Source organism: Anabrus simplex, chromosome 3 (genome assembly GCF_040414725.1).
Source record: "Anabrus simplex isolate iqAnaSimp1 chromosome 3, ASM4041472v1, whole genome shotgun sequence".
Classification (NCBI taxonomy): domain Eukaryota; kingdom Metazoa; phylum Arthropoda; class Insecta; order Orthoptera; family Tettigoniidae; genus Anabrus; species Anabrus simplex.
In genome coordinates, this window is record NC_090267.1 from 231,996,423 (window position 1) to 232,009,486 (window position 13,064).

Here is a 13,064-nt window from a genome sequence, read left to right on the forward strand (position 1 = left end):
GTAAAATGGATAGAAAATATGCTAGTGCTGTTTTGTATGTCGATTTGATAATGATGATGAGACAAATGTAAAATATGTTTTGGCATTATGAAATATTAACATGAAATTAGAGAAAAATTGTAGTCTATTTCAACACTTCCGTATTCATCAATTTAAGTGGAAGTAGTTCTATAATTACTTCAGAATGCTAGTCTTACGTGATGTTACGAAGAAGGGGCCCCATTTTTGAATAGCCCAGGGCCCCCAAACACCTTAATCCGGCATTGGATCTTAATAATTTTGCTGGTGGGTTGTTTATAGACCTAAAGAAGGCCTTTGATACAGTGGACCATGAAACTGTTAGCTAAATTAGATAGAGCAGGAATTCGTGGTGTTGCTTTGAAGTGGTTTGATAATTATCTGTCTGATAGAAAACAGTATGTAGTGCTGAATAACTGTAGGAGCTCAGCAATTAGGGTAACCCATGGCGTTCCACAGGGGTCGGTATTAGGGCCGATATTCTTTCTAGTCTACATCAACGACATTGCAACTTGCCGTTTGAAAGGACGTATCACACTATATGCCGACGACACAAACTTGTTCTATACTGGTTGCAATATAGACTCCGTTGTTAAAGATATGCAGGAAGGCCTCAATACTCTGTGCTTTTGGTTACAAGCAAATAAATTAACAATTAATGTGCAAAAGACTAATTATATGATAATGACAAAACAAGGTCAGAATGAAATCCCACACAGTAAAATATATATGCAGAATACTGAAATAAAACTAGTTAGTACTGTCAAATATCTTGGGTTGGTGATTGATAGGAACTTGAACTGGACAGACCATGTTGAATACATTACTAAAAAGATCACACCTGTTGCAGGAATTTTAGAGAAATTTAGTTATCTTATCCCGCAACATCTTCTAAAACTGATCTACTACTCTTTAATTCATAGTCACCTACAATATTTGAATGTAATTTGGATGCGCTGTAAGAAGTCTTACTTGAATGAGCTAATGGTAGTACAAATCTTCCCTACTTAACGCCAATAAAATATCTATACCTAAGTGCTAAAATACCACACCTAAGCATGAGTACATAATTCAATACAGCTGTACTCATGTATAAAATAAGACATAAATTTATACACCACAACACTACATATACCGGAATTCTGACAACCATCCATATAGTACTAGGCACGCAAATGACCTTGCCTTATACAATGTTCACTCTTATAAATATGGTATAAACAGCTTGAAGTTCTCTGCGATCCAGTTATTTAATAACATCCCTGTGGAGGTAAAAACAGCACCAACTTTGGTAAAATTAAAAGAAAGAGTCAAGCATTATTTTTGGGAAAGGTACAGTGCTGTTTAAATCAAAATATCAGTTGTCATTTAAGTCATTCTCCCAAACAATCTTGCAAACTGTCCGGAATTATTCTTGTTCTCTGCAACTTTTATGTTATGTAAATGTAAATACTCTGTAATCTGTTCTTGTACCTCTGCAACTCTGTGTTATCTATATGTACTGTAAATACTCTGTAATCAATTCTTGTACGTCAGCAACTTTTATGTTATGTAATTGTAAATAATCTGAAATCTATTCTTGTACTTCTGCAACTCTTATGTCATTTAAATGAAAATACTCTGTAATCTATTCTTGTACCTTTGCAACTTTCATGTTATGTAAATGTAATTACAGTCAGAAATAATTCTCTGTAATCCTCATATTGATGATGTACATATTTTATACATTGTATGTGTTTATATGCTCAACCATTTACTAATAATTTTATATACACAAACTATATTTTGATGTGTAAGTGCCCGCCAGTATGTAATGTCCTGTACAATTCCTATGTATGAGCCTGCAGGCTCCTTGGAATTAATTGAAATAAATGAATGAATAATTCTATTCCTTTCTTTACAATACTTCTACAGTTCAACATTAACATTTTTATATCATCCCTACTTGACTTCCAGATCTCTGTACCCTTATCACCGCTCCCTAGACAACCCCGTTTCCCTGAATGTACCTCCCTATTACCCTTCTAAACATATGTCCTAACTTATACGTACCACTGCGGTTTAAGTGAAGGCCATCTGAGCGCAGATCCCTATCTGCTATCCACCCATTAGGGTCTAGAAATTTCATTCCCAGTTTCCCACATACCCACTCCATAGTCTCATTTAAATCTCCAATCACCCTCCAGTCAGTATCCCTCCTACACAGTATTCCACTGATAACAATCTCCGCTTTCTTAAACTTCACCCGTGCTGCATTTACCAGATCCCACACATCCCCAACTATGTTGGTACTTATATTAGCTTGCCTTACGTTGTTGGTACCAACGTGAAACACTACCACCTTCTCCTTCCCCTCGTCCTTCTACTTTTCTCAGCATCTGCTTCAACCTAATTCCTCGATAACACTCTACCCTGGTTCCCATTCCTCTACACACATTCCCCACGTGTCTAACGATGGAATCCCCCATGACCAGAGCCTCAACCCTACCCACCTCCTTTGATCCCCTCCCTTGCTGCTCAGCCCTATCTTTCCTGATGGCTGCAGAAGCTACTTCCTCCTCCCTATTCTCCCTCCCATGACCCTGATCCACCTGTCTTTTCCTATCCTCTACTCTACATTTCCCTTTCCTACCTTTTCCCTTTCTCCTACTTCCACACATCTCAGCAAGAGTTCCCTGTTTCTCATCTTCTCTCTGTTGCTCTACCTGGAGTGGATCGTACCGATTTCTCACAGACACCTGTCCTGAATTCTGATCCTAAATAGAGCCCTTAGCCTGCAATCTCCTTCCCCTTAGAACATTAGACCACCTGTCTTCTACAGCTCCCCCCCCCCCCCCCTTTCCTTCCCATCCCTCTTTCCGAACTGCTGTAACCTGTACATTGTTTGAGGGAGGCCTACCTTCCTTCCTGTCTTCTGTGAGAATACTAATTATCTCCCTCAAACTCTCCAACTTGTCCCTCATACCCCTCAATGCCTCGCCACACCCACAGTTCCTACACTTGCACTCTTTAGCCATTCTTTACGGGGAAAAATGAAAAAAATGAAAAATAAAATGGCTTAATTTGTGCAAAAAAATGAACGAAAAGAAATATTGTCTAGTATAGTACTCAAGGATCACACGACAATTAGATAGGTAATTAATATACTACTACACTATAATACTACTTATAGTCGTATTCCATTTTTATCATACAACACCCTAACAGGTAAAAACGACTGTTAATTACTGAATACCGAAAGGAATACACAAAAGTTACACCATTCTATGCTGCAGTTAAGCCTCTCCTAATTACAACAACAGAATTTTAGTAAGAGACCTTCTACAGATACTTCTACTATACCACACAAATTTTTACAATAATAAAATAAGCACGCTAATTTGTAATAAGATATTACTCGTAAACCACTGTACAGTACAATAATTTTAAACTACGTTCAGACGTATCTTAATTACAATACCGGTACCGTATGCCACTACTAAGCACAAACAGAAATTGAAATTGCAAGTTTGAAATTTGCACGAACTACTGTACTCAAAGATTACCAACAAAGCTAAATGCTTAGACAGTTTATTATTAGAACCGGTACTATGCTGTAATAGATACACACAAATATAGCAGGTAAGATACTGTACTATCTAAATATAGCGTATCTACACTACAATTCTAAACTGAAATGTGGTTATATGAATTTTACCGCTGGTGGATTACTATTATTTTCCCTACTATGCGGGATGGAGAATATAAGTGTCCTTAAATGCCGAAAAATAACAGGTTGTCTACAATAATTTCTGTCAAAACTACGCCGGTGGCTTGAACTGCAATATTATTACGATAGGCCCTATAGGAATTTAATGATTAACTTTTAATCGGTGTATGGACGAAGGTGCAAAGTACAGTACAAAGTATGCCGGGACTTTAGGCTACGTCCGACTCGTTGGCTGAACGGTCAGCGTACTGGCCTTCGATTCAGAGGGTCTCGGGTTCGATTGCCGGCCGGGTCGTGGATTTTAACCTTAATCGGTTAACTCCAATGGCACGGGGGCTGGGTGTACATGTTGTCTTCATAATCATTTCATCCTCAACGACGCGCAGGTCGCCTACGGGAGTCAAATAGAAAGATCTGCACCTGGCGAGCCGAACCCGTCCTGGGATCAGGGTTGCCACCGGGAAAAAATTGTTCGTACTAAATTTTCCTCTAAAAAGGTACTAGATTATGGAAAAAAGTACTAAAGCTTTTTTTTTCCTTTTTCATTTGAGTAGGATTATTCATAAAGGCGGTGTAGAAAAAGTGTACTTATCAAAAATACAAATTTACTAGATTAGAAAATTGTAATAATCTGAACTTAGGTACCGGTTTTGATATCTATTATGGAAAGCAGCAATGTTGCAGTTTCAATCACCACCATCCTAACATCCAGTTCCAAGCTGACTATGAGTCGATAGCCATTTATTCATGTTTAGAATATGAACACGATGAATATCCTCACACATTTCAGGTCAACACACACACACACACACGCGCGCGCGCGCGCGCGCGCACGCACACCTGTTTTCTTCATAAATATCTTCCCAAAAGTTGGCTGTCTTTTAGAATATATTAACATACATTTCATATTTTGCTCTTTTCTTAATCCTTGGAAAACACTGCCAAACTGTTTTGAAATGTGAACATTTTGGGTAGATGATTGTTTTAGATTCTCCTTTGTTAGAAGGAAGCCCATTCAACATGCAGGATTGGAGTTTGTTTCTCATTTTAATGGTATTGATAGTAACAGCAGGAGAAAAACCGTTTTGTTGCAGCAGAAGAATGCCTTCACAAAATTCGTCAAATTTAGAAAGATGTAGTCGCCTATTTTTCACTTCAAAAACAAAATTCCAAAATTTAATAATCTTAGTTTTCTTTCAGCGATTCTATTGACTTATTAACTTTATAAGCACTTTCTGTAATTACATTAGGGAAATATGTAGCTAATGGGATTATACTGATAAAACTGCCATCTCTTTTGCAATTTTCTAGGTTCAACCTGGACAAATTTCTTGAAATAGGGTCCCGAAAATCCACCCTCTTACAAACCTGTTCGCAGAATGCAACTTGAAAAGATAGGCACTTGGGTCTGAAACTTGTTATCAATTTTTTTCTTGTTCTTCTGCTGCAGTAGAAGACCTTCTAATCTATCTGCGTAAAAGGTACTAGATTTCTATAAAAAGAACTAACGTACTAAAAAATAATGCACCGAGCTCGATAGCTGCAGTCGCTTAAGTGCGGGCAGTATCCAGTATTCGGGATATAGTAGGTTCGAACCCCACTGTCGGCAGCCCTGAAGATGGTTTTCCGTGGTTTCCCATTTTCACACCAGGCAAATGCTGGGGCTGTACCTTAATTAAGGCCACGGCCGCTTCCTTCCCACTCCTAGCCCTTCCCTGTCCCATCGTCGCCATAAGACCTAACTGTGTCGGCGCGACGTAAAGCAACTAGCAAAAAAAAAAAATAATAATAATGCCATGAAGTATTAGATCTAGTACTAAAGTACTAAAGGTGGCGACCGGCACTAAATCCATACGATATTTCATTTCACCTTAGGCTACAAATTATCGTCTACGTAATAGACATCTAGCGGATGATAATTGTAAACTCATTGTATGCAAGACTCATCATAGAGCGCAGCAGCTTCCGCTACCGCTCTCACTCACTACCAGTGTATGAGAATTGGTTGCCTGTCTGGACGTACTCTATTAGTTCGGTCTGGCGACAGGTCACACTATTGACGTCATGTGATTGACTCTTGTCATGATTCGGAGCATATACTGCCTAATATTTGTCAAACTGCTGCAGTGATTGGGAGAAGACGGCGAAGCGTCCGATTGAAGACAGCTGTGTTAATAAAGTGCGATAAGTTCGGTTGAGTAGAATCGTACAACACAGTCGGGAAATCCATGCATTAAGGTCAGGTACGGACGGTACAATGGCGATATTTTCGGAACAGTGTCGTATATCGTGGCTTCTATCGTTGAAGAATTTTAAGAATAACATGGATAAGACCACGCAACGGCTTTGTACTGTGTTCGTTATTATGTGCTTACTGTGGCAACCAGTTTACTCAAAAAATTACTCTTGTGTGATGTACGGCCAGTGCAACACGGACAGTTTGGGCAGGAAACAGAATTGCCTCGATAGTAATGAAGCTAGACCTTTGGACGGAGAAGGACAAGAATTGTTGAAAAAGTGGTGTCCACATTTCTTTCATAGTCAAGTGCCTGGTTCGGACGTTAAAACTTGCTGTGATACTAAACAATTGAAATCATTAGATCAGAGTGTTATTTTGGCTGCTAGCTTTGTACAACGATGTCCTTCGTGTATGCAGAATTTAGTTAGACATATTTGTGACTTTACTTGTGCCGTAGATCAAAGTCGTTTTGTAAATGTTACTGATGTTGAGGTTAACAGTGATGGTAAAGAATTCGTTACGGGAGTGGCCTTATACGTTAGTGACAGTTACATGTCCGGGACATTTAATTCCTGTATTCAGGTGTCTGTGCCATCTACAGGTCAGTTAGCTCTGGATCTTATGTGTGGTGAATGGGGAGCAAGCCGATGTTCTGCTCATAAGTGGTTTACGTACATGGGTGATGCCCAAGGGAACCCATATGTACCTTTCCAGATGACATACATTCCAACCAATACACCTGTCGACGACTTTATTCCTCTGAATCCAGGAATCACACCATGCAGTAAGGGGATAAGTAGTAGTGTACCACCTTGCAGTTGTGTGGATTGTGAAGCAAGTTGTCCTGTTCCTCCTCCAGAACCAGCACCACCTCAGCCTTTTCATATTTTGAATATGAATGGCTACGCAGTCATTATGGTTATAATATTTATAATTGGTTCCCTTCTGTTTATTCTTGCTGTGTATTTTTGCTCAACTGCACGGAACTCTATTGCTAGTCTTGTGAGAGGAGAAGGTGTGGATCCTGTTGGACAACGTCTGGCTGGTTTAAACCAGTCGAGAATTGCACTTGGTGCAGATGAAGAAGATAGTCCATTACGCTCAAAGAGATCCAGTGTTGTTAGTGCTGATGGAGCTAATATTCCAAGGCAGATAGACCAAAGTGCTTCAGTCCTGGAAAAGCTTGGAGCGGAAACTGATCGTGTGTTGGAAGATTTTTTTCAGTGGTGGGGTACACTTTGTGCAGCAAATCCATGGCCCGTTCTTTTCTTTGGTTTGTGTGTTGTAGTTGGGTTGGGCCATGGTATTAAGTACATGCAAGTAACAACAGATCCTGTAGAGCTATGGGCTTCACCGACCAGTAGATCTCGTGTGGAACGTGAGTATTTTGATGCAAACTTCGAGCCTTTTTACCGCACTGAACAAGTCATTATCAGTGCTGTGGGGCTGGATAATATTATTCACAACACATCTGATGGCCCCATTGAATTTGGGCCAGTCTTTCACAAAAAATTTTTAGAGACTGTCCTGGATTTGCAGCAAAAAATTGAATCTCTTGGTCATAACGAAAGTAATGGTTTGGAAAAAATATGTTACGCTCCTCTAACATTTCAGTTTGAGCAGACAAGAGTGTCGCAGTGTGTTGTGCAGAGCATATGGGGCTACTATCAGAATAGCTTAGATACACTAGAATCGCTTACCGAAGAAGATTCTGAGAATTTTGAGGTTAATTATCTGGATCATTTTAAAAGATGTTCTCAGAATCCTTACTCTCCTGAATGTTTAGCTCTGTATGGAGGACCTGTTGATCCTGCAATTGCATTGGGGGGATTTGTGCAGAAAGGAGATACTTTGGAAAGTCAACCTAAATATGAAAAGGCTTCTGCTATAATACTCACGTTCCTTGTTAATAATTACCATAATAAAACTAAACTTGCTCCAGCACTTGAATGGGAAAAGAGATTTGTCTCTTTTATGCAAAAGTGGATTGATACTGAGAAACCAGATTATATGGATGTGGCATTTACTTCTGAACGTTCTATTGAAGACGAACTTGATCGTGGATCTCATTCGGATGTTATGACTATTCTTGTGAGCTATATTATCATGTTTGCCTATATAGCCATCTCCCTTGGCCAGTTACGCTCATGTAGTCGGCTTCTGATTGATAGTAAAATAACCCTTGGTTTGGGCGGTGTGTTGATTGTATTAGCATCAGTAGTTTGTTCTGTGGGGTTATTTGGTTTTATAGGTATCCCTGCCACACTCATCATAATAGAAGTAATACCTTTTCTGGTACTAGCTGTGGGTGTGGACAATATTTTCATATTGGTGCAGACACATCAGCGGGAAGCTCGTCGTCAGAATGAGAGCCATGCAGAACATATTGGCCGGACATTGGGACAAGTTGGTCCTTCAATGCTCCTAACCAGTTTGTCAGAATCATGCTGCTTTTTCTTGGGCGCACTTTCTGATATGCCTGCTGTGCGTGCATTTGCATTGTATGCAGGTATGGCCTTGCTCATAGATTTTTTGTTTCAGATTACTTGTTTTGTTAGTCTTCTAGCAATAGATACTCTTAGACAAGCAAGTAATCGTTTGGATGTTTGTTGTTTTATACGCGGATCCAAAGGAAATGCAGATCCAAACTCTGAAGGAATTCTGTACAAGTTTTTTAAAGAGTTGTATGTTCCATTTTTAATGAACAAAAATGTTCGTGTGGTCGTCATGGTCATATTCTTTGGTTGGCTATGTTCTAGCATTGCTGTAGCACCCAGCATTGAGGTAGGTCTTGACCAGGAGCTTTCCATGCCCGAGGATTCCTTTGTACTGAAATACTTCCGTTACTTGAAAAGTTACCTCTCCATAGGGCCCCCGATGTATTTTGTAGTGAAAGGTGAGTTAGACTTTTCTAAACCAGAAATACAGAATATGATATGTGGTGGACAGTATTGTAACAGTGATTCCCTTATTACTCAGATATATATGGCATCAAAACAACCACGAACCTCTTATATTGCAAAACCCTCATCTTCGTGGTTAGATGATTATTTTGATTGGTCTGCATCGTCAGAGTGCTGCAAATACTTCTCTAATAATGGATCATTCTGTTCTCATGATAATATACGTTGTTCTAAATGTAAGATTGGATTGATAGAAACTACAAACCGTCCAAATGCCACAGCTTTCCAGAAATATTTACCATTTTTCTTGCAGGACAACCCATCTGATAATTGTGCAAAGGCTGGTCATGCTGCTTATGGACATGCCGTCAATTACAATCTAAATGACAAGGGTTTAGTTACAACTGTTGGAGCAAATTATTTCATGGCCTACCATACAATCCTCAAGAACTCTGCTGATTATTATAATGCTTTACGGTCTGCACGTAAAATCTCTGCTAATCTCACAGACATGATGAATAGCCACCTGAAGAAATATAATACTTCAGTGGAAGTCTTTCCTTATAGTATCTTCTATGTGTTCTATGAGCAGTACTTAACTATGTGGCCTGACACTTTGTATAGTCTTCAGATTTCTGTGGCAGCAATCTTTGTTGTAACATTCCTGTTAATGGGTCTTGATATAATCTCTTCAATAGTGGTCATAATTACTATAACAATGATTGTTACCAACATTCTTGGACTCATGTACTGGTGGAACATATCACTTAATGCTGTATCTCTAGTTAACCTAGTCATGGCTGTTGGAATTTCTGTGGAGTTTTGCAGTCATCTTGTCCATTCCTTTGCTGTATCTGTGGAAGAAACCAGAGTTATGAGAGTCACTGATGCATTAGTTAACATGGGTAGTTCAGTGTTCTCTGGTATTACTTTGACAAAATTTGGTGGTATTTTAGTACTAGGATTAGCTAAGTCACAGATCTTTAGTGTGTTCTATTTCCGAATGTACTTGGGTATAGTACTGTTTGGCGCTGCTCATGGCTTGATATTTTTACCTGTGTTATTGAGTTATATAGGTTCACCAATGAATAAAGCAAAACTACAGTATCGAGAACGGCACGCATTACATATTCAGGTGCAGGAAAATACTGCGTGTGTTGAAACATCGTTGAACCGAACCTGATACAATGCCATCTAGTGAAATTTTCACTGTTCCATCGGCTTTGGACTTCTGTTTTGTAACTGCTATGATAATGCCTTTCTGCCTAATAACTCCATCCACATATCAGTTAATTTGTATGATGTTATAAATAATTAATGAAATTATTTTTCTCCTACTTAATTTATGAATTATTGTATTACTGGTACTGTATCAGTGTTATATAGTTTTTGGATGCTAGAAATCTGAGGTATGAAAGGCATGGCAGTTCATCCTACGTTATGTTCTCTGTAGAATCGAGAACTTAGTGCATTTAGTTCCACAAGAAATTATTTTGATTTGAGATACTTTCACCTGGCAGCCAGGAAAATGACTTATATCCTGGAAATGGAGATGACTGTGTGTAGAATATTTGGTGTGCTTCCACCTGTAGGTTCCCATACTGTAGGCCTCATGACCATAGCTTGTGATTCCCCCTTGCATTGTAGAGCAGCGATTAATTTTTATGATTCTGTCCTACATTGTTTTGTAAAATGTTACTTCTTGTGATTGACTCTGATCTGTCTTTAGATTTAGTAAGTCATTTCATTGGAATATTTAGTAAAATTCTAGTATTGTGGAACTGGTAGGTATTAGACCATAGTTTTGGAGGGTTCGGAACCTTCTTGTAGTCGGCATCCTTCTTACATTTCCTACCTATGGGTGGAGCCTCTTACTTCAAGCCATATTTTGAAGTTAAAGCTTAGCAATCTCATATTATATTTTTGTACTAATTTATTTTGAAGTGAGCTAGGCAATCAGTATTAACTCTGGAGATTTTTTTTAGTAGTTACGTGTGTGCATGTGTCATGAGTCGAAGTAAATGGAATACAGTGTGTAGCAGGTCTTTTCAGGATCCCCACATGGACCTGGCTGGGACCAAGAACATGTATCTTAAGAGTTAAATGGATCTGTAAAGGTCACTCAGTACATACCTATTGTATTTATGAAAATGTTTTTCAGAGGTATTCTTGATTGAAATTCATAAATATCCTGCAGTGTAATCATTTTGTATGTTTGATAAAATAGGCATTGAGATGATAATGGTTTTTACAAGTACTCATCATTTCTCATGTATGTTTCAGCAGATGGGAAAAATTGAACTTGCATTATGAAGAGCTTATTTGTGGTTGTTAAAATATTTTTATGCAAGTTCCTTAAATATCACCATGTACAAGAGTAGGTATGCTTTCTTCAAATGAAATGTACCAGTATTGATTTACAAATATTTTTTCAATAATACGTTTCTAAGTTCTGTTGTGTGTGTGATTTTATGAAGCAGTGCCTGTCATTATGATCGCTCTGTTTCTGAAATTTATTGTACTGGTACGTCTATAAAGTGTTTCAAGTTGAACAAACTTCCTTTTTTAAGGGAAAGTGAAGGTTCATTTTGTGGGTAATTAACATTTGACGTATTGGTGAAACCATTTTATAGTTTAATCCACTCCTCTATGTACATTGAGATTATCAACATTTTCTTAGTTTCTTGCGTGAATAATATTTTGATTTTGATATTATTGCTGTGCAAAATTTACCTTAGCCTATAAAGTTGGTACAACAATTAATTGTACTCAGTTATAAGAAAGCACCATTTTATTTGCAAAAGCACTTCTGTATATGGTATTATTTCTATCTCTGAACTAGTGAAGTAATTTTATAAATTAATAAAATTATCAGAGTAAGTTTTATTATGTCTAGAGATTTTGTAATGAATTTAAATATTTATTCATTGATTCATTTTTAGACTTTCAGAAATTACCATTATGGATGATTCAAATATTTTATCGACAGTTGTGATTAAAATTTAAATGTCACTATGCCTTGTCAATGTTTTAGGCTATATCTGCTTGAAATTACAAGGAACATGTAGTGTATTGAGTGGCACGAATTATATTTATATTGTCTTCTGTAGGATGGTTTTCATTGTATTTTTTTACTCTGAATGGGTTCATAGTTAAGACTGATAATGAATGTATGTAGTCGAAATAAATCATCTTTTTCACTTGAGGTTGTGCTTGAATACCATAACTCCAGGTAGCCATTTCTAATCTCCAAAGTGTCATAGTTTCTGTTTTGTCTGGATAGAGTTGTTACGCTTTACCAAATAATCTGCAGATTTATTATCAAAGTGTTCCTTTTGAATTTAGTGCCTTGTTGAAGGGTCCCAGAATGAATGTATTTGGGTTACCCTGGTTACACCCAGCGTCAGTTTTATCAAACTTACTGGCTTATGTTCACATAAAACCATAGAAGTCATCAGTATATCAGATCAAGACACGAGGTGGATTTCCTTCTCTCATGAACTAATTAAATATTATTCCGACACTTCAATTGGTACAGTACAAGCAATCTGTAAATTTTTTTAATAGCAATGCTAAGGTGATTAATCTTCGGAAGTCACTGAAGTTTGTTTTGTTTATGTTGTTCTATTTTTAAAATGTATGTTTCTGAAGATTGTTCCCTATTTTCACACCAGGCAAATGCTGGGGTTCTACCTGAATTAAGGCCTCAGCTGCTTAGTTGCCACCCCTAACAGTGTCCTATTCCATAGTCACCATAAGACCTATCTGTGTCGGTACATTGTAATGCAGATTGTAAATAAAAGATTATTACTTTTCCATGTGACAAGCCTAATTTATAAAATGTCAGCTACTGGTATGCCAGTTGGAGTGCTTGTGCGACTAGCATCCTGTGACTGGAAAAACATTCAGAATTTTTACAATGCCAGTGACAGCAAAGAGAGTTGAAGGTGGACAATCTGGTGTCCAGCTGAACCTTGTCAAAATGTCTGAGAGAAGAGCTTTATTTAATTCAGAAGGCACTAAGAATTTCATCATGTGATCTGATACTGCGATGCGCAGCACTGTCAATAAGAATGAAGTTAGAGATTACACTAGCCTGAGGAACCATTTTTCAGATATCAGGGTTTTATCGCATATCCAAATCCTTTATATCAAAGTTAATTCCTGCTGTCTGTGTTGTCTACAACATCTTAAA

At 37.9% G+C, this 13,064-nt stretch overlaps 1 protein-coding gene across 1 annotated transcript; it reads left to right on the forward strand.

Moving 5' to 3' along the window:
• Positions 1–5,729: 5,729 nt before the first annotated feature.
• Positions 5,730–12,074, forward strand: Npc1a (Niemann-Pick type C-1a). Its single transcript, XM_067142909.2, has one exon. The coding sequence runs from the start codon at positions 5,985–5,987 to the stop codon at positions 10,050–10,052; it is 4,068 nt and encodes a 1,355-aa protein (XP_066999010.2). The 5' UTR covers positions 5,730–5,984; the 3' UTR covers positions 10,053–12,074.
• The last annotated feature ends 990 nt before the right edge of the window (positions 12,075–13,064 follow it).

What these genes read in the sequence shown, in the direction of transcription:
- Npc1a (XM_067142909.2), top strand. Translation starts at nt 5,985, where the DNA reads ATGGCGATATTTTCGGAACAGTGTCGTATATCGTGGCTTCTATCGTTG.